A 22,083-nucleotide genomic window follows, 5' to 3' on the forward strand; every position below is an offset into this window, starting at 1 on the left:
TCGCGACCTTCGGTCTCCCAGGCTCCTGCGTTCCAGACCTGGGAGAAGGGGGCGTGGCAGGAGAGAAGAGTGCCCGCGTCCACCCACCCGCCCCCCACCCGCTGCTGGAGCGGGTCCCCACGGCTCGCAGCGCACTAATTGGTCTCATTTGGCGGCCGCGGGAGCGCTTCGGCGGTGCAGATCCGAACCTTGTCATCCGCTTAGCGCCCTCATACCACCCAGCGCTCCCGCCCCGTGCCCACTCCTGCCGCCGCCGCCGCCACCCCCACTGTCACCTCTGTGCTCCTCCCGGGCCCGGGGCATGCTCTGTGCTCCTGCGCCCGACCTCGTCTGCGAGGAGCGACATTACTCGCCCGCGGAGACATGAGGCTCGACCGGCAGGCCGCCCTAGCCCTGGGGCTGCTGCGCCTCTGCTTGGGTGAGTGGGCGCTGGGCCCCGCGGGCCTCTGTGGGGGCGAGGGGTGGGTGCCGGCGCTACCCGGAGGGACACAGAGACATAGTTCTGGACTGTTCACTTCCAGAGTGAGACTCCAGCTGGGCGATGGGGACCGGAGCAGAAAGGAGGGGGGCGATTCTTCCAGTTGTCTGGCTTGGCTGGGAGAGGGGTTCCCGGGGCACTTCCCCAGAGGCAAGGACTCTGGAAACCCCAGATTTGGGGCCAGGACCCCCGTTGACCTCTTCTTTTTCAGAAACAGGGCAGGAGGATTGGCGGCATCTCTAATGGATGCATGGGGCAGGGGAGAGCCCCCCAGCTCCTGGTGTGACCTTGGCCAGGGCACTGTACCTCTCTGGCTCTGGGTCCCAGTCTGCTTATTGATGAGCAGAGTTTGGCAGCTGCATGGGTTCTAAGAGCCCCAGATGGTCCATGTCCCTGACAAGACTGAGCTAAGGGACCCTCTCCCAGGCTCCCCAGCCGAACCATGGGTGTGCTAGGGTTGGAGAGGAGAGTGCCAGCCTGCCCAGAACTGGGGCCAGCTATCAGACCATGCTGGCGCGAAATTGCCCTTCCGAGTTTCTGGGTGTCCATTTGTTCTGTCTGTTTTCTCCCTAGCCCAGGTCAACTTCGCCCCCCACTTCTTCGACAACGGGGTTGGCAGCACTAATGGAAACATGGCCTTATTCAGCCTCCCGGAGGACACCCCTGTTGGTGAGGAGCCTTGGCACTGGCCCCCATAGGTCCTCTAGAGGGGTGGCCCTTGTTCCCCTGGACATGGCACAGGAGAACCATGAGTTCTCGCAATCTGTAGAGAAAGGGAGAGCTAGGCTGCAGGTGCTGGGGGGGGGGGGGAGGTGGACGGGAATAGGGGCTGTTTGCACTTTGAATTCTCCAGGGCAGTTGCATATAAAGGAGGTCTTGGTTGCCATGGAGACCTAAGCCCGACAAGCCCTGGAGACCTCAGTGCCAGTCCAAAGACAGGGCCCGCCCCAGGCGACAGGCAGAAGCCCTCAGCATGATGGTTACCCCTGGGCTTGGCCACAGCTGCCCAGTGTCCACTGTGTAACCTTGAGCAAATGTACTGACTGACCTCCCGGAGCCTCAGATCTTTAGGCTTTAAAAGCATCCAAGAACATCTAACTCGCTGGCTGGGATCTGCAGAGGGGGAGAAGGAGAAAGAGAGATTTGCACTTCCTCTGTCTCACCCTGTCTGGATTGGGAATCCTGAGCCAAAGATCAGCCGTGTAAAAGAGGCACCTGCTCAGACATCCCTGAGGAGCTGATCCGGGCAGGGGAACAGAGCTGCCCCATGGGCCACCCTCCTGCCTTACTGGCGCCTCCCTTTTCCCCCATCCCCGGGGAACCCCCAATCTTGGCTCCTGGGACAGGAGTCATTAGCAGGCAGAGGGACAGCAGAGGGGAAGTTCCTTACAATCAGTATTATAGATGACACTCTGTAAAGTGGCTGATACTAATATCTCACCGACAGCTGTAAAGAATAAAGACAAAGAGTGGGAGGGGCAGCCAGCAGGGGGGTGAGGTCAGTGGGGCGCAGTGCTCAGTTCAGGGTGGTACCTTTGGCACTGAACTGCAAATTCACTGTACAGATGGTTGAATCCCTGGCTCTGAGCAGCTGCCACTTTTAGGAAATGTCAGGTCCCAGATTCTAGGTCTCCCCTCTGTGTCTCCCAGGTTCTCATGTGTACACCCTGAATGGAACAGACCCCGAGGGAGACCCTGTCTCCTACCACATCAGCTTTGACCCCAGCTCTAGAAGCGTCTTTTCTGTTGACCCCAATTTTGGAAACATCACCCTGGTTGAAGAGCTGGACAGAGAGGTATGGGGAGAAGCGAGGATTGCTGCCTGCCGGCCAAGCCTCTGAGGGCTGGACGGTCCGCTAGAGATCGTCTTTGGAGAGGTCTTGTAAGCTGCAGAAAACTCAGACAGCAGATCAGGGCTGGAAAGGGTGGTTTAGAGAGTACCTCTGAGTCTGGAAAATCTCCACCCCTCGGCACCCTTTTGAACCTGCCAGTGACAGGGCATGGGCTACATTTCACTCTGAGACACCACACCAGACTGGTGGGCCTAGCTAGCCACATAACTGGACCTCAGGTGTGGGGTTGCTGCCAGCTCTGGTCCGATGGCAGACTCACCACCTGCAGGCCAGACTAGAAAAGGGAAAGGGTGGGTCTCAGAGACTGCTGTGGGGACACAGTGGTGGAGGTGTGACTTGGCTGCCCCTCCCTGGCATTCCCCCAGGGACCTTTCTCATTGAGGTGCCACAGTGTGCTGGGGAGTGCTTGAGATACCACAGGTCTGGACCTCTGCAGAACTGTGGAAAACAGAGGGGCATGGCAGAGATAAGGGGGAGAAAACGTACAGAAAAAAGGGAATAAACCTTCTTCCTGGGACCTCTACAACACTAGGTTAGCATCTCTCCTCATTGTAGCTGGGGGGCATTTTCTGTTGGTGCCTCAACAATCTCTCTGGGTTTATAAGAACCCGTGATGTGTAGAGCCTTAAAGGAAGGTCTCAAGCGTGGCCAGAGTAAACTTTTGTTCACCCCACACCACTCCAGGCCCCTCTGATGGGCTCAGCGGGGCAGGGAGAGCTCTCTCCAGACTCAGGGGTCCCTAGCATGTATCACTCCTGGACACTCACTCACTCCTTGTGCTTCGCAGAGAGAGGATGAAATTGAAGCCATCATCAGCATTTCTGACAGCCTGAATGTGGTGAGTGCACACCTGCGCCAGCCCCTCACAGCATGCAGCTCCCTGGGCCTGAGCACAGTTCCCTCCTCCAACCTCCTGGGGACTGAGGGTTCCCTGGCAAACCCAAGCTGAGGCCCAGCAAGACCCGCCCCCAACATGCCCACAGGAAAGCCACCATTTTGCCCGAGGCCTCTTCAGTGCTTCCCTGATAATTACAGGGGCTCCCCTGCTTGCAGGCTCCCCAACCCCAATCCACCTCCAAATTCAGCCTGGGCCCACACTGCGGGACACAGACTTGGCCACAGCCCGGCTCAGAAAGCACTAACAGCTGGTCCCTACCACCCTCCGGGTGAAACCCAAGTTTCAGCCTGCCATTCAGGGCCTCCGCTTTGGGCACCATCAGCCTCGTCCACCTTCTCTCCCACATTCACCCTCCCAACCATCTGGCATAAATCTACTTATGTTCTCTGAACTCACCGTGCATTTCATTCCCCTTTGCACCTGACGCTCCTTCACTTCTTTCCCTCTCACCTGCCAAACTGCTGCAGAGCCTAATTCTCACCCCTCTGTGAAGCCTCCCTCCGTCTACCACCACAGGCTGGTTAGAGGCCTCTTCTGGGGGGCCTCCGGATGCAGCCTCCTGCACTGTGCCCCCATAGCCCCAGGGGATGCATTTGCCTAGGCCATGGCATACACGGTGTCTCCAGAGCTGGACAGTGCAGCGGTCCTGCCCTCAGTGCTTGGCATCCCACTGTTATCACCCCAATGCTTTCACCACGTTCTTTCATATGCTGATCTTTGCCCTGCCACCTCATCCTGCAAAATGCACACCATCAGACCATGTCTTCTGTCCCTGGGATGGAACACCAAGTGCTCCATTCCATGTGCTTTGCATCAAATAGTTGCTTAATAATATTTGTTTCATGAATGAATAAAACAAGGAAGGATAGCAAGAAGGAAGGGGGAGAGAGGGAGGATGGGTAGAGACATATACCTGGGGGCATTAGGGGCCACTGTCCCTTTTTTGTCCAAAAGGTCTCACTGCCCCAATTCCTGTCCCCTTTACTCCTTACCCTTCTCAGGTGGCAGAAAAAGTCGTGATCCTGGTGACTGATGCCAACGACGAGGCGCCCAGGTTCATCCAGGAGCCTTACATTGTCCATGTTCCTGAGGTTAGTATGAGGCCACTAGGCATAGCTGCTGCCCTCCTACCCCAAGCCCGTGGCCTGCCCTCTGGGGCTGCCCTGTGACCTGGCCACGGGGACTGCGCCTGAGTGCAGAGCACCTCCCTACCCGCGGGAGAGCTGGCCCTCCTGTCCTCCCCATCCGACCGCCATCCCCTCCCACCTTCATTTTATTTCTAACAGAATGTTCATTTACCATTTTCCATTATAATCATAATATATATTTATTGTGGAAATGTGAAATACATAAAAAGGTAGGGAAAAAAAAGATTTCAAAATCACTATCAACCCCTCCAGCTTGAGATAACATTGTTAAATTTTGGTGTATTTCTTTCTAATTGTTTTTGTGATTATTAGATTTATTTTCTGTTTGTTTTACATTGTTGTGACTATACTAAACATCTGCTTTCTGTATACTGTTTTTCACTTAATTTATAATACCACCATTTCCCCCATTAATTGTAAAGTTTGCGTAACTATCATTTTAGTAACTTCTGTTAAGTGAACATTCCATCATTTATGGAACTGTTCCCCTATGTTTGGATATTTAAGATACTTACAGTTTTGCTGTCATAAGAAATATCAAATTCTGACATAAAAGTTCCTTTTCTCTAATTAGAATCATTTCCTTAAGCTATCTTCCAAGATTTGAAATTACTAGGTCGAAAGCATCCATGCCTATGAGGTGTTACCAGATTGCTTTTCTGGAATAACACCAATTTGCAATTTTCAACAAGACGTAGGAGAGGGTTTGTCTCCCTATCCCCCATCAACCCTGGAGATTCTCACATCTTTTAATGTTTGCTAATTCCGTAGAGAAAGACCTTTCATCCTGGCTCTAAATGGTACATATGTGATCTCTGGTAATGCTGAAAATGTCCATGTTTATTAAGGCCTGTCTCACTTCGTATTTAAACCCTTTATCTATTTGGAGTCTTAGTTTTTTTCCTTCTCTCCTTGAGGCCCTCCTCAGGGGGAGGATATCTGCTCTTTCTATTTTCTTCCTTCTCTGATGTGTTTCCTCCATCACTGCTCTTTCCCCTGTTGGGGGTCCCTGGGTTAGTCACCACCTTGTCACCTCTTTTTACCCTTCACCCCTGACCCCACCTTTCCATGGTTCTCCATACCCCAAGTACCCTGAGCATTCTGTCGCTGCCCCACGACTGACCCCCTGTGGCTCTGACCCCTCAGGATACACCTCCTGGGAGCAGCATCTTTAAGGTCCATGCACTGGACAAGGACACAGGTTCTGGAGGGAGTGTCACCTACTTCCTGCAGGTAAGGCAGGGCACACAGTAGGAAACCAGAGGCCTGGGCTAGAGGGGATGCCAGGCTGACCCCCACCTCCATCACCAAGACCCATAGGTCAGTCCCTCTGCTATTCCCAAAGATGGTCAGTGATGTCACATTGGATCCCAATGAGGTCTAAGTAAACGCAGTGGTAGGACAGACAGGGGGGGACATGAGAGGGACCCGGACGGAAGCTGTCTTCTCCTAACTGCACCATCCCGGCTCCCTCTGAGTTGGCCTTCCTCTCTCTCCCCAGATCTCCAGGACCCTCAGCTCTCCACCCCCAAACCCTTCCCCAGGAGAAGGCCTGGGGACTTTGCACCCACACAAGGTGGAAAAAAAGCTGTCTGGGCCAGAATTGTCAGTAGGAAAAGGGCAGAAGGGGCAGCTCTCAGAAGGGGCAAAGCTGTGACGCCCCCTGTCCATCCATCACTCCCCATCAAAGGCGAGACCCCTCCCTGCACCACCTGCCTTTTTCTGGGCTCACCAGGAACCCGCTGCCTTCCTTCACAAGGCTGCCATTTCTGTAACATTTCCTCTTCTCTCCTCATTTACTCATTTGCTCTCACAAATTTTCAAGGCACTACAGCTCAATGGTTAAAAATACACATTCTGGACAAATTCCCTTGGCTCTGTGGGTACTGGAGAGATCCCAACACTTCCCACTAGTGGGGACTTCAATCCATAATCTTACTTTCCCAGCTCAGTTCCCTCACATGTAAAATGGGAAGGATAAAATCACATCCTCATTGGATTTCCTGAGGATTAAATGTATGTAGAGCTCAGTAACCCTTGTTTAGATTGGAGGTCATCTCCTATCCCCGCCCAAACCCTGCTCCCCCTTCACCACCACCACCACCAGACACTGCCTGGGATTGGCCCACAGTCACTTACTTGGGGTGGAGTTTGAAGGTTCCACGGCCTCTAGGTTAGAGCACTGCTGACATTTCTCCCTGCTGGAACCTCTGGGCCAGAGCTTAGCCCAAAGTCCGGCCCAATTGTGTTCTAGCTGAGCAGAGAGTAAAGCTAAAGCCTTGCTGGAAGGGAATTTCTTGGTTTTAACTAAGGGAGGGGGAGGAGAAGCCCAGAGCTCTAGGAAGAGGGACCCTGGGGGTCAGAAAGGCTGGATGCCCTGAAGTTTGAACCTCAGCTCTGAGGCCAGAGTTACTGTGACAAGGACAGTGAAGCTCCCCTTCTAGCAGGCAGAGCAGGCATTCTGGGGCCGGCCAGGGTTGCTCCCCAAGGCCCAGCCTGCCCCTCACTCTTACAGAATATGCAGTCCACCAAATTTGCCATGGACCGCCACAGCGGTGTGTTGCGCCTCAGGCCTGGGACCACCCTGGACTACGAGAAAGCCCGGGCCCATTTCGTCACCGTGGTTGCCAAGGTAATAGAGAGGGAGGAATGGGGGACATCCCATCCAGTCTTTCCTCAGCCTTTGTTGGGGGAAGCCACCCTTGGATTGGAACAGATTTAGGTTCCACAACAGAATTTGGGGGAGAGCTGCTCAGAATCTGTGCTGAGTGGACCCTGCCCAGACATGGACATATTCTCCTAGGAAGCTAGTGTCTCCTGAGGCAGAGAGCATATTCCCTCTTGGGAGATGGCACACACCTCCTCAAGACTGACAGGCCAGGTTCCCCTCTGTAGGATCAGGTGGCCATGGCCCGGAGACTCATGTCCCATCACTTCCCCCACACGGGGCCTCTGGGCACCTCCTGTGTGACCAGTTACACCCCTGAGCCTCAGTTTTCTCACCAGCCCACCTCTGAAGCTTAACTAAATTCCTCACATTTTTAAAGTGCATTGTGTGGGACCTACAACTCAGCAGGTGCTCAGCCAACGTGCTTCCTCTCCACACCAAGGGTAGGAAACCCCAGTCCTCTGGGCCCAGTATTTAGTTTTCCAGAAAGGCCCTTGAGGGTGGGTCACATGTTGGCTACAGGCCATCCCGGTCCAGCCTGTCCCAAATCCCACTTGTGGTTTCTTGTCAGGGCTGGGCTCAGCGCACAGCTTCACTGTTCAGCTTGGGCAGCAATCAGGCTCTAGCAGGTCCTCGGGAGCTGTCTGAGGCTTGGCTCCTGGCTGGGAGGGAAAGTGGCTCTGACTCCCTCCTCTGCCACTTGTCCAATATCATTTCCCTGGAGAGAGAACTGTCCCTGTTTCCAAAAGACCATTTGAGTGCCTACTACATACCAGGCACTGCCTGAAGACCGTCATGCATGATCTCATTTAATGTCCCCAACATTCCTATGAAGGGAGAATTATCTCAAGTGACACAGGAGCAAACAGAACTCAGAGCAGGCAGCTGGCTTCACTGCCAGTAAGTAGCAGGAGCCAGATTCCACTGGAGTCTCTCGACTCCAGAGCCCGACCTCTCTTCAGTCTCGGATTCTTCCCCAGGATGGTGGAGGGAGGCTGCGAGGGGCAGATGTGGTGTTCTCGGCCACCACCACGGTCACAGTCAACGTGGACGACGTGCAGGACATGACCCCTGTTTTCGTGGGCACACCCTACTACGGCTATGTGTACGAGGACACCATTCCGGTGGGTGGCTGCGCTCCTCAGCTCAGTGTCACCTCCTGATGCCTCCTGCCTTGTCCCTTACTCTGCCCTGGGATTCCCCTGCTGGAAATGGCTGGGCTCAGCCCTGGGTGACCTTGTCATACAGAAGCTGGCTCTGGACTCACTCAGGCCACCAACAGGTCTTTTTGCCTCCGGAAGTATAAGCGGGAGGAAGCGGGTGCTCGTGTATGGAGCATCTGCTAGGTGCCAAGACTGTACCAGGCATTTTTTCCCCTCATCCAAACATACCCCAGACCAACTGCAAAGGATGGCCCTTAAGAAGGGCGAAGAAGAGAGGCTGGAAGATAGTGGAGCCTTAGTTTGGGTGGGGCCTTTCCTACACCTCATATAGGAGGTTAGGTGCTTTGTGCCTCCCTACCCCTGAGCCTGGGCCCTTCAGACCAGTAGTTCTCCTACAGTTTGCCGCTGAGCCACCATGTCCCTTGCTAGACACCACCGCTCAAAGGCCAGCCTCAACGGTCTCCCCTTCAGTGCAGTCTGCCTCCAGTGCTTTGGCTGCAGCACTTGTCTTTCAGCCTCTCAGGGAAGGTCCCACTCCCCGGGCCTGGCATCTGAGCCAGCCTCCCTTCTACCGATGACCCCTCACCGTCCTCTGCCCTGCCCATCGCACCACTCCATCCTTACCCCTCTGCCTGAACTGTGCCCATGGGCCGATGCCCTTGCCCTGCTCGGTTCAGCCCAGGCACCACTTCCCCTGACATCACTGGGTGAGATGAGAGCTCCCCTCTCTCCCACACTTGGCACACCCCTCCATGGTATGCACCCCTGTATTTAAAGGACACCCTAGCCAGACCATGAGCTCGCTGCGGAGTGAGACTTGGCCAGAGCCAGACTTCACAAGGCCATGGCTCAAGAACTCTCTGTGGAATTGAATTGCATTTCCAATGTCCTCTTCCTGGCTGTGATTATTCCTGACTTCATGAATCAATGAAAAGCACTTAACTGAGGACCATTCACAGGCTGCGCCCAAGCTAAAATGCCACCTTACCAGAAGCCAGCAGCTGAGTGGTGGAGATGAGCACAGAGCAAGGGAGAGAAATGCCAGGGTGCCCTGTGGGGCTGCAGGACGGAGGGGGGGAGGCCGGCACTGTCCTGCTGAGGAGCTAAGGGTGGACAGGTGTCGAGGGGAGAGAGGGCGGCACTCGGACAGTCAGGAGGCAGCCACGAGTATGGGCAGGCCAGGGAGAAGGACCTGAGGACGGAGCTTAGAAGGGGATGGCAGGCCGGACTTGTCTAGTTGTGGTACCCCTGTGCCAACCCTTCAAACGGCGCTCCAGGGCCACAGGATAAAATCCTGGTTCCCGGACTTTCTGTTGCACCCGCTCTGTGCCGGCCCCTCTCCCACCAGTCTCTCACCTCTCCTTCTGCGCACCTCTGAAGGCAAAAAATGGCTGAGGCAGAGGGGGTGAAGCCAGAGGGTGGGGAGAGGAGAGGAGGGTGGAGTGTGGTGTGTGGGAAAGGAGGCAGTGTATGTACGAGGAGCGAAGGCTGAGAGTCCCTGGGCAGCCCACATGCTGACCCTTGTGGATGAGGGTCACCTGGAGGCCAGTAGGTGCTTCGAGCTCCCACAGAGCAGGGCTTGGGTGGGACAGCACCTTCCCTTTGTGGTGGGGACAGTGTCTGGGGAAGGGAGAGCCCTGGCATCACCCATGAGCCTCACGCAGCTGTTCCTGTTCGCCCAAGGGCTCGGAGGTACTGACAGTGGCCGCCATGGATGGAGATCGGGGCAAACCCAACCACATTCTCTACAGCCTCCTGAGCGGTAAGTCTGGGGCAGCTTTGGGGACAAGACATACCGGGTAGCAGCTCTGACTCTGCAGGCAACCAGAACGAGATTCCCTAGTCTCTCTGTGCCCCGGGTCCCTCATCCATAGGGCGAGAAGCACAAAATGTATGGAGAGGAGAGACTGGGACCCTCACCACATAAGAAGTCTCTGTGGGCATGTCCTCTGGCCTCCACTTGTCATTATGTCCAGTGACAGGGAGAGAAGCATTGGGAACTAACAGCAAATGGGGGCACAGATTCATGTTCCCTTTATCCTGGGCATATGCTCATTGACAAGAAGGGATGGCAGCATTTCTTATGTTCTTTAAATTGCCATTTTTTTCCTAATTATTTTAAGTGTTTGGCCTAGAACATATATTTGAATTAAATGAATTAAGTGCAATGATGATATGGCATTTCCCTACTACTCACCCTATATATGGATGAGAAAACTGAGGCTCAGAGAAGCTAAGTGGACATCCAAAGCTCCCACTGGGCCTGAACCTAAATCTATGCTCGTTGACAGCTGAGCAGCAACTGCGCAGGTAGGGCCAGCCCTGGGGTGGGCCCTGCAGCCCTCAGCAGCTAGTCGCTCCGGGCGTCCCTCAGTGGGCCATAACACCTAATGCCTGATCCCAGACATGCATATGTCCACATGCTCACTCAGGCACCATTGCCTCTTCTGACCCTGTCCCAGGACATGCCTGGTGTACACTGCCCCTCTAGCAGCTCATGCGCTAACAAGCATGGCCACCATCACATGCAGGCTCCTTTTTCCAGGCACGCAGACCCTCGACTGCCTTCCCTCCTCAACCACCACTGCAAACCTTTACATGATTGCACAATTTTACACAATTTACACAATTAGCAGGGCAGTGTAGAGCTGTATGCTGAAAAGACGGCCACAAGAGGTCTGTGTGCAATTGCCCAGGCAGAGTCTTTGCGTCACAGACTCCAGATCTGTTACCAGTTACCAAGCACCCTTCCCACCCCCTCTCCTCTCCATTCTCCTCCTCCTCCTCCGTCAGTCTCTTTCCTCTTCCTCTCTCCTCTTTTTCTGCTCTCCTTCCTTCCCTCCTCTCCTTCTCTCTCCCTTCATCTGTATCTCTTCCTTTCTCACTTTCTCTTTCTATCTCTGTCTCTCTCTCTCTCTCTCTCACACACACACACACACACACACACACACACACACTATACATGAGAGAAGCAAAGTACTACAGAATCTGGGCGCCAGACACAAATGAGTTCAAATCCCAGTTCTGCTTACTGTGTAACCTTGGACATGGTTTCTTAGCCCCTCGGAGACTCAATGTCTTCACTGGCAAGACACAGATGACAGAATTACATTCTATAGAGGAGACTGCAGTGAGATAATGCGTGAGAAGCGTATGGCACCCTGCATGGCACAACTCTCCTACACCCTCCTGTGGCCCTGGTCAGCACTTCAGGGTGTGTCTCTCTTCTATGACAGAGAGTGATGGAGCCTTTGAAATTAATGAGACTTCTGGAACCATCTCCATCACACAGAGCCCTGCCCAGCTCCAGAGAGAGGTGTATGAGCTGCACGTACAGGTAACATCCCTCAGCTTGGCCTTTCCCGCCTTCAGGCTGCCTCCATTATTCCCCAGGTGTCACAGTCTGTGGAGGGAGCTAGATGTTGCCCCAAGGAGCTCCTACATCAGGTAGCTGTGTAAAGGCTATAGCAGGTACACAAAGCCCCTGCCAAGGGGAAGACATGAACTCACAAGCTGAGTTGTCAGAGGCAGGAGAAGGTAGGACTGAAGCATCTATGCCTTGAGCATGAGTAGGACCCAACAGGTGGAGGCCGGTGGAGGGGAGCCTTGGTGGGGTGGGGATGGAGTGCTGTTTTTCCAAGTTAAGAAAGCCTGTGAGCCATGGCTGGAGGTGAAAGCACGTAGTGTACTAGAGAAACAATGAGGAATGAAGTAGGACTGCAGCAAAGAGTGGACCCATGGACTCATGGGCCCCATGCAGAAGAGAAACAGCTGGATATCAATCTGGGGCCAGAGCAACAATGGACCTGGACACGAGGGATGGGCTTTCCCCTGGAGCAGGACCAGCTCCGTGGACACATGACCCGTGCCATCACACGAGGACCTTGGTTAGAGTCTCATGCTGGGCTTAAGGCTCTGCTCTTGCTATCTTGAAGTTATTAATGATTTTTGAACAAAGGGACCCATATTTTCATTTTTCACTGGGCCTGAAAATTATGTCGCTGCTCTTGCTCCAGAGCAATCAAGAGCCATTGAAAGGTTTTGAGCAGGATTACAGTCATGTTAGAAAGCTCACCCAGGCTGCTCACTAGACCAGTGGGGTTCTCACATTCAGAGAGCATGGTAAACAGTGATTTCTAGAGCCCACCCTGGGAGTAGGGATCCAGTCTGGCTGGGGTAAAGCCCAGGCTCTGCATGTTTTGAGCTCCCAGGTGATTCTGGCCCAGTCCCAGCTTGGCATTGGAGAGTGCTGCTCCTGACTCGGGTTTGGAGGGAAATGGACGAGAGGCAAGGAGGCAGCACCATCAGCCAAGGCGCTAGATGAAGAGGGCCCGGGGGGATGAGGAAAGGCAGCATGGCAGAAATAGACAAACTGCAAATTATGACGGAGCATTCCACAGAATGTGGCAATTGAGTGGCTGTGAGGGGCGGGGGACGGGGAGGGGTGGATGAGCCTAGGGTGGCACCATGCCATCGGGAACACAGGGAAGGAGGCAAGTGGAGGACAGGCGTGATGAATTTGGGTGCTTCAGGAATATCCAAGTAGAAAGATCCAAACCTGGGTATACAGGATTAGAATTTAGAGGAGAGAGTATAGACATACAGGTAAAAGGATGGGTGGGAATGAGATCACGCAGAGGATGGCTGTGGGGAGGGAGGAGCCATGGGCCAATGGCACAGCTATGGGAGCATCCGAAGCTTAGAGTGAGCAGGTGAAGGAGAGGTCAGAGAGGTCGAGGGGAGCCACAGAGAGCAGTCCCAGTGGCCGGGAGCATAGAGCACCGGGGAAGGTGAGAGAGTCGCCGCGCCTCGTGCAGCATGGACGTCAGTGTGAAGTCTCTGAGCTGGAGACAGGCTGAGAATTGAGTGGGAAGTAGGAAATGAAGATAGCCGATGGAGGCTTCTGAGAAAGGAGAATGAGGAAGCAGCTAGGGAGTGACAGAGTGGAGTCCAGGAAGGGAAATTTTAGGATCAGTAAGACCAGAGCAGTAGAACAGGGGAAGGAGGCCCTTGAAGGGGCTCGTGTGATGTTTGCCACGTGGTTCCTGAGGTGCCTGTGGGCTGTTGGGCCTGGCTTTGCAGGCTGTATTAGTTATCTACGGCTGCATCCCCACACCTGCAGCAACCCCTCCCTGCAGCCTCCCCCTGGCCTGTGGATACAAGGACAGAATGTGGTAGAGCAAGGTTTGAACCCATGTCTGGCTGCAAAGAGAGAACAGTGTGGTGCGGCGGAGAGAGCACTGCCTACAGAATCAGACACATCTGCTCTTCACGAGCTGTGACTGCAGGTGACTGCCCCACCGCTCTGTGCCTCATCTGTTAAACAGGGTTAGTGACAGCACTGTATTAGTTTCCTATGGCTTTTGTAATGTATTACCATTTTATTGTATGTGGCTTTTAAAAACACGCATGTGTATCTTGCAGTTTCTGAGCCTGGCAGTCCAGGCTCAGCTTATCTGCTCCCCAGTGTCAAAGTCTCTCACGTGGCTGCCACCCACTTGTCAGCCTGGACTGTGTTCTCACTGGAGGCTCCACTCAGGAAGGACCACCTTCCGAGCTCACATGCTTATTGGCAGGATTTCACTCCTTGTAGGCTTTTGAACTCAGCGACCCCGTTCCTTGCTAGGTGTTGGTTAGAGGTCACCATTAGTTCCTTGAAACATGGGCTTCTCTACCACAGCTGTTTGCTTCATCAAAGCCAGCAAGAGAGAGTCTGCTAGAAGACAGTAGTTATAATCTCTTGTAATCTGATCACTGAGTGATAGCTCATCACCTCTGCCATTTTCTCAGTGAGAAGCAAGTCACTAGGCCACGCCACATTTAAGGAGAGGGGATTACTCAAGAATGAATACCAAGAGGTGGGGACCATTGAAGCCATCTTGGAGCCAGCCTGTCACACAACCTTAGCCACCTGTCCCCATCCTAGGTGACTGAGGTCAGCTCTGCAGGGAGCCCAGCTGCCCAGGCCATCGTTCCAGTCACCATCAGGATCGTGGACCTCAACAACCACCCACCGACGTTCTATGGAGAGAATGGGCCCCAGAACAGGTTTGAGCTGTCCATGTACGAGCACCCGCCCCAGGGGGAGATCCTGCGGGGGCTCAAGATCACCGTCAATGACTCAGACCAGGTGTGTGTCCCCGCCCTGCATCCTGCCTTCCTGCAAATTGTGTGGGGCAAAAGTCCCAAAGCTGAGTCTGCATCAGCCTTCACACTTATGTCACAGGGGCCTGGAGGGTCACAAAATGAATGAAACAAGGGAGTGTAACCAAGAGAGAGTGGGACTGTAGCTAATCAAAGACTATCTGCTGGGCCTAAAGATATTCACAATCAATTAAAAAGTAAAAGCCAATTAAACAAAAGCACCTCTGCGTCTGACCCACCAGACAGGCATTTGTGAATGTGTCCTGCTGTCTCCTGTGCCCAGCACAGGGCTAGGCCTATCTGCTTTTTCCCTTGTCTAGTCCTCATAACTTGCTGAATTTTTCTGATCCTTGATCACCGCACCTATAGAAAGAAGTAATAAAACTTATTTCCCAAGGTGAAGAGCATATGAAGACTCCTCGCTTAGCAGGACTGTATGAGTTTCTATTCGCATTCATCCTTTCCGTTTCTTCTCTCCAAACTCTAATGGCCTAGGGAGCCAATGCCAAATTCAACCTGCGGCTAGTGGGGCCCGGGGGCATCTTCCGGGTGGTCCCACAGACAGTCCTGAATGAAGCCCAAGTCACCATCATTGTGGAGAACTCAGCTGCCATTGACTTTGAAAAGTTCAAAGTGTTAACCTTCAAGGTAGGTGATGCTTTGCACTGCCCTGAATGGGGGTTCCAGCATCTGGATTCATTTCTGAGGGGGCCCTTGTCACCCCTGCCCCTCCTGATCTTAGTCTTTTCCTCTCAGTCTCTCTGTCTCTCCTACTGATTTGGGGAGCAAAAGGGGGAGAGAGAAGAAGAGTGATACAAGACCCTTTTCCTACTGCTCGCACAGCCTCTCAGCTCCAGCTTCTAAACTACAGCTATCTCCAAGAAAACAAGGAGGGTTCAAAGGGAAACTACCAATATAATGTGCCATGTTAACAGGGGGAGAAAGAAAAACTATTTGATTGTCAAGATAAATGTCTTTCTCATATACATTTGACATCTGTCATCTATTCCGATAAAAACTTTAGCAGAAGATGAAAAAATACTCCTTTGTATTTGTAATTATTTAAAATTATCACACATAAACAATGCCTGTTATACATAAACATATAAATAATATATATTAATAAAAAGGAAAAATACTTCATTGATATTATTTAAATTATTTATAATTATACATGCATGCACACTGATAGCCAGCATCTTCTTAAAAGTGAAATTCTAAAAGCATTACCTGAAGTCAGGAACAACACACGGATGCCCGCTATCACCACTGTTATTTAACACTATTCCTGGGGTAACATTATTCCTGTTTTAGGAAAGGAAATAAGAGGTATAAACATTAGAAACGAAGAGACAGCTTTACCATTATGTGTAGGTGATGTGAGTGTTTGCTTAGACAAGTCTAAGAGAAATTGAAAAGCTGTTAGAAACAGCAAAGTTAATATGATTCATTAGAAAGCTAATACACAAAATCCAATCGTTTTCCTACATACAAAAAATAGGTATAAGAAAGATGTAAAAAAATTCTCTTTTACAATATCAACTAATAGATAAAATTCTTAGGATTTACCTTAGCAATACATATGCAGCATCTAAATTACAAAAAATTCAAAAATTTAACAAAAAGATATGAAGACGACAAGAAATGTTTTAAAAATGCAAATTCTCATTAATAAAGAATCCAATGCTATCTCAATTAAGTATTACTTAGAATTTCCTTCCGGGAGGTGGTGAGAGGACTTGACACCATTACAGTGTTTTTATCTGGAGAAATAAGCCTAGAAGAATAGCTAATAATATATATATATATATATATCCGGGGGAAAATTTTTTTTAAAAGAATATTAGGCAGAACTTGCTCTAACAAATAATAAATTACATCATAAAGCAAAATAAATTTTAAAATTGGAACTAAAAAGGAATATTTAATTGAGTGGAACAAAAGAAACTGGCAGAAATACAATTGGGAACTAAAAGAAAGATGCATTTCAAGTCAGTGGGAGAAATGATGGAATGCCTTACAGGTGCCCCCTGCAGGTGGTGGCTGGAATAGCAGCTGAGAGTAAGAAGAGGTAAGGTGAGTAAGAGAGTAAGAGTAAGAGAGTAAGAAGAGGTGGGTGCGGGGCCAGGGCTGAGAAAGGAAGTAGGAAGGTCCTCTGCAGGGCTATTGCCACCCAGACAACTCCTCGCTTTCCTTCCTCCCCCAGCTCCTGGCCATTGAAGTGAATACCCCAGAGAAGTTCAGCTCCACAGCGGATGTAGTGATCCAGCTCCTGGACACCAACGACAATGTTCCCAAGTTCACCTCCCACTACTACATTGCCAGAATCCCTGAGAATGTGCCAGGGGGCTCCAACGTGTTGGCTGTCACAGTGGGTTGAGGACTGGCCAAGGGACTGAGGGTGGAATTGGAACCCCACTAAAGGGGACCTTACGAAGTTAGACAAACCTGGACTCCAATCTGAATTGCAAAGTCCACACTCATTAGCTGTGTCCTTGAATGAGCTATGCCCTCTGTGAGCCTCTACTTTTTTCTTCTGTACAATGGGGATAGCAGCACCTCTTGGACTACAAGGAAAACATAAGTGTGAACCCCAAACTCAGTGCACAGGACTTACCTCCTTTTCCTTCCTCATTTACAAAGGAGGAATACATGAGTTCCAGATCCAGTGTTGCTCCAACACTTGAGACCTCCTGGGCAGAAAACTAGGGCTCCAGGGCAGGCCCCCAGATCAGTCTCTCAAGTTGGGCAACCCCCCAAATCCCTTGTTTCACCATTTGAAAACACCCCTCAGACACATGAGCTGCCCACATATCCAGACAAAGGGGCAGGGGCCACTGGGAGCTTTCTCTCTTCCAGGCTGTGGATCCGGACACAGGTCCCTGGGGCGAAGTCAAATACTCCATCTATGGATCCGGGGCAGACCTGTAAGTAGATGCAGAATCCCAGACAGGACCTTGAGCAAAGGACATGAAGGGCTGCGGCTGAGAGTGGATGGGGTCTGTGCCAGAGGCAGGAGGAACTTAGAGAGGAGAAGACCTAGGTCAGGGAGCCAAGCATGGGGGCAAGGAGTGGAAGGAAGCAGAGCCTGAGGCGGAAGAATTGGGGACACACTGGGTGAGATGCTGGGGTCTGAGAGCCGAAGGGTCAGCATGCTGGCCTGGAGTTAGGACCCATGGCCTCAGGAGCCAGGCAAGCAGTGTTGGGCTATGGAGGGGCAGACCTGGGGAGGAGAGGAAAGGGCTGTGACTTGGATTGTTAAGTTCAGTGTTGATAGACGGATGAGCAGATGGGTGGACCTGCCTCCCTCAGTCAGACTGCAAGGATGGGGAGAGGGGCAGGAGGGACAGCATAGAGGGGCTACAGAAGGCATTGCTGCCACTTCCTGAGGCAGCTCAGCTCTGCAGGCACGTGTACGTCCGTGTGTGCGTGTGCCTGGGCACGTCCTTGTGCACGCCCCTGTCTGTGCTCTCTGTGCCCGGCAGCTTCCTGATCCACCCATCCACTGGGATTGTCTACACCCAGCCCTGGGCCAGCCTGGACGCTGAGGCCACTGCCAGGTACAACTTCTATGTGAAGGCGGAGGACATGGAGGGCAGGTACAGCCTGGCTGAGGTGTTCGTCACTCTGCTGGATGTCAATGACCACTACCCCCAGTTTGGAAAGAGCATCCAAGAGAAGACGATGGTGCTGGGGACCCCAGTGAAAATTGAGGTGGGCTTCCAAGGCAACTGCGCTCCCCTAAAAGCCTTATTCTCGCAGCTACTATCAGAGACATCGTGGCATAAGAATTTATTTTAAAATGTATTGCACTCTCACTCTGAGCCAGAGTTTTGGGTTTTTTTGAGCCAGAGTTTTTAAGATATTTATATACCCCATTCCCACCTCAGCCCAGAAATAATCTCTGAAAAGAAAATGTTATTGCCACTTTACAAAACAAAAATGTGCGGCTCTGATGGGTTAAGTGTTAGTATACTTTAGTTCACATAGCTGGTTGGCTTGCTTTCAGAGCAATGCTTTCCCCACTGCACCACACTGTCTCCTCAATGTGGAAAAACACGGACTCTGAAACCCTACAGATTTGACTTTGAATCCCAGCTCCCCTCCTTCTACCTATCTATCCTTAGACAAGTCATTTAGGATCCAAGCTTTTGTTTTTCAACAATATCTACTGCCTCGATTGTTCTGAGAAGGGAATGGCATAACTCACAGAGGGCCTGGCACAGACCCTCGTTCATAGTAGGGCACACATTTAATTCCTCTTCCAACTCCAATCCACTCAGTAGGACCAGAACCATTCCCATCAACCCAGAAGCCCCATTTGATATGTTGGTTTAACCAGGGTACATAGTACTGTGCCAGAAGCCCAGCCATGTCTGTCCCTCCTGGTGCACAGGCCACAGACCAGGACGCAGAGGAGCCCAACAACCTGGTGGACTATTCCATCATCCGCGTGGAGCCGGCCAACGTGTTCGACATCAATGAACACACGGGGGAGATCCGGCTCAAGAACTCCATCCGCTCCCTGGAAGCCTTGCGCAATATCACACCCAGCGGGGTCTACACGTGGTCCCTGGAGGTGCAGGCCAAGGACCGTGGCTCCCCATCCTTCAGCACCACGGCCTCACTCAAGATTGACATCACAGACACTGAGGTGGGTATGGAGCTGGGGTCGGGAAGAGGGTCAGGGGGCCACCTCTGGTCTCGCTGCAACATGGCCAGAGGGAGAAAGACCATCTCCATCCAGCCTTTTTCCAGAAGACACTCAGCGCTAGTAACAAAGCCTCCTGTGCTATCAAATACACAGGCTTTGAAATCAGGATGAAATCCTAGCTTAAACATTTATTAACAGGGTGACTTTGGGCTTTGCTAAGCATCTACTTCCCTTCCTGTAAAATGGGAATACCGATGCCTCCTTCACAGTATGTGTAGTTTTCAGCTCAGTGTCAGGCAGAAAGTCCTCACTCAGGGGTTCCTGATACATTTGGGCAGATGCAGCCCCTCCTAATCAAAGGCATGAGATAGCCTACTCTCTGGAGAGTAAGAGTCCAGCTAATGCAGGAGGTCTTCATCGGAAAGAGGGCGTTTGCATCCCGCTCTCTCTCTCTCTGTGAGTTTTTTCCTGGTGAGTTGCATTCCTTGTGTTGTCCGTGTGCATTTTTCTGGAATGAAGCTCATAGTGCTCAACAAATTAAGGGATGCCTGATGCCAGAAAGTGAAAACCATCAGGCTGAAGGCAGCTCACACCCCTGCTCTGTCCTCCAGGGACCAGCAGGAGCTGCTGAATGCAGCGGTGGCTCTCTCTTCCAGATGCTGTCCCGAAGCCCCATGGACGCCTTCTTGATGCAGACCAAGGACAACCCCATGAAGGCTGTGGGTGTGCTGGCCGGCATCATGGCCATCGTCGTGGCCATAACCGTCCTCGTCTCCACCGCCACCTTCTGGCGCAACAGAAAGTCCAACAAGGTCCTGCCAGTGCGCCGCGTGCTCCGCAAGCGGCCCAGCCCTGCACCCGGCACTGTCCGCATAGAGTGGCTCAAGTTCAACAGGACCAAGGCCGCTGCCAAGTTTGTGCTCCAAGAGGATGCTCCCAATGAGAACCGCAACAACCACAGCCAAGGAAGCCCCCCGCCTCCCCGAGCCCCCGCGCCCCCGCCACCACCCGGAATGGCGCCCAGCACAGCCGCAGCCCCCTGGACTGTGCCTACAGTCTCTGGCTCACTCAGCCCCCCTCAGCCCCAATGTTCACCCAAACCCAAGGCCTTGGGAAGCCCCATGCAGTCAGCTCTGGTGTCTGAGCTCAGGCAAAAGTTTGAGAAGAACAATGTAGCTAGCAAGGCTTACTTCTAGAGTGTGTCCCATGGCCCCTCTCTTCCTCATCCCATGTTCCCCCCTCTGCTCCTTCAGGTCACCCCCATTTTGTGGAATGTTATAACACCCATATCCAGGGCTCTGGACAGCGCCTTAGACAAGGGGTTTCACTGGTTCTGGCTGCAATTGACAGACATTTCCCCATCACCCAGATCCTTGGCACAGCTACGATGCTCCCCATTCTGCATGGACATGGAGCCGGCTCTGTGTGTCTTCTACTCACCAATCCCAGATCTCACAGTCCCTTGGGTCCTCCTGGGGCCTCAGCATCCTTTGTCAAGGAGCAGATGCCTGGCCACCTGTTACAAGGCCAACTAGAACCTGGCTCCTGAAGCCTCCAGCTAAGAGCAGGAGTAGAGAAAGGAAGTTAAGTGCTGGCTAAAGTAGGAAGTCAGCAAACCTTGCAGGCTGAGGGAGAGCAAATGTGGCAAGAAAGGACAAAGATGCACTGAAAACACGCTTCCTGCAGGACTGTGCCTGAAAGCCACTAGGGAGTTGGGGGATTGTGTTCGGGCAGAGACTGTGGGGTCCCTGCTATGCCCACGGGGGACCATGGGCACAGAAGCGTAAGATGGGCTTTGCAAGAGTGAGGGAAGATGGCCCAGCCAGGGCTGCCATGGGCCTGGAAACGTCCAAACTGGAGCCACAGTGGTGGCCTTACAGGCATCGGGAACTGCTTCAAGTCCCCTCTAAGGAGCTGCCCCACGAGAAGTCTGTGAAGAGACAGTGCTGGCATTAGAAGGAGGTCAGGGCTGAGCTCCGGGGAGTGGGGAGACCTCCGTTTTTAAACAGCTCCTCTGCTTACATAGTGTAACCTTGGGGAAGCTGTTTAAACTCCCTGATCATCCTCTTCCTCGTGTTGAAGAAACTAAGTCCTGTCGACCTCACCCACAGGTCTAGGGTGAAGACGGAAATAAGTAGTGGTGACAAGACTTTCACCAAGTGCAGAGCAGCACACATGTAAAGTATTTTTCTGCGGGCCAGTTCTCTGGGGTGCAACTCTTTCAGCGACTCCACCAAGCACCCCAGGAAGTTAGGGTGCTGCCTCTTATCCACAGCAGCCAGAGCTGGACTATGCCGTTGCCCTGATTTGCACACTTCCCTTCTACCACCCCCCCCCCCCCCCCCGCCCTGCCACCAGCACCACCACCACCAGAGCCCCTGGGCAGCCATCAGAGGGGACCAGAGCTGGGCAGCACGTCCAGTCCTGGCCTGCTTCTGCCAAGATGACAAAAATGAGTTCCCAAGAGAGGAACGATTGTCCGGTGGCAGGGACCTGAGTCTTCTAGCTGGAGCCCACCTTGAGAGCTTGTGACCACGTCCCCCAGGAGAGAAGACATGCAGGCCTCTGTGGTTAATACAAAGAGGTTCTGTCTGACTTTAAGGAAACTGCTGTAAAGAAATCTAGACATGAACACAGGGAGAGAAGTGTAACAGTTCTCTGCATTTCACGCTGCTCACTAGTAACCCACTAGAATACGTCAGTGATCTTATCTAAACAATGATGTACACATCTGGTTTTCTTGATTCCAAGTCTGTGCTTTCAGGTGTTACTCAGATGTGCCGGTGTGCCAGCTCCTGACGAGCGCTGCGGCAGTCCCCGACCCAGAAAGTATTGAGTATTACGAGGTGGGCCTGGACTGAGCAAACAGGTCCTTTTCAGTCCATGTTTCGGTCCATGTTTCCGGAGAGGGCTGCTCTGTCAAGACTGCCCTCCACAGGGAGTATAGCACCCTCACAGTCTGCATGCAATCATCTTCTTTTGTAAATGGTGAATAAAATCTGTTAACAGATAGCCAAGCTGCCTCCTGCTCCCTGCTAATGTGCCTGTTAGTTGACTGGTGCAGACCAGCCTTCCTG

At 52.4% G+C, this 22,083-nt stretch overlaps 1 protein-coding gene across 4 annotated transcripts; it reads left to right on the forward strand.

Moving 5' to 3' along the window:
- The first annotated feature begins 118 nt into the window (after window positions 1-118).
- CDHR1 (cadherin related family member 1) lies at window positions 119-22,004 on the forward strand. 4 transcript variants are annotated; one of them, XM_033131330.1, is made up of 17 exons: window positions 119-418; window positions 1,052-1,147; window positions 2,129-2,274; window positions 3,119-3,169; window positions 4,231-4,320; window positions 5,524-5,610; window positions 6,893-7,009; window positions 8,026-8,169; window positions 9,892-9,970; window positions 11,445-11,545; window positions 14,135-14,338; window positions 14,848-15,000; window positions 16,559-16,723; window positions 17,212-17,279; window positions 17,838-18,066; window positions 18,749-19,006; window positions 19,663-22,004. In XM_033131330.1, exons 1-17 carry the CDS (start codon window positions 364-366, stop codon window positions 20,200-20,202), a joined length of 2,583 nt encoding a protein of 860 aa, XP_032987221.1. In that variant the 5' UTR covers window positions 119-363; the 3' UTR covers window positions 20,203-22,004. The 4 variants fall into 4 exon arrangements, with proteins under 4 accessions (XP_032987221.1, XP_032987218.1, XP_032987220.1 ...); XM_033131327.1 differs by lacking the exon at window positions 3,119-3,169; XM_033131329.1 differs by lacking the exons at window positions 3,119-3,169; window positions 16,559-16,723.
- Window positions 22,005-22,083: the final 79 nt, after the last annotated feature.

Source organism: Rhinolophus ferrumequinum, chromosome 16 (assembly GCF_004115265.2).
Source record: "Rhinolophus ferrumequinum isolate MPI-CBG mRhiFer1 chromosome 16, mRhiFer1_v1.p, whole genome shotgun sequence".
Lineage (NCBI taxonomy): Eukaryota > Metazoa > Chordata > Mammalia > Chiroptera > Rhinolophidae > Rhinolophus > Rhinolophus ferrumequinum.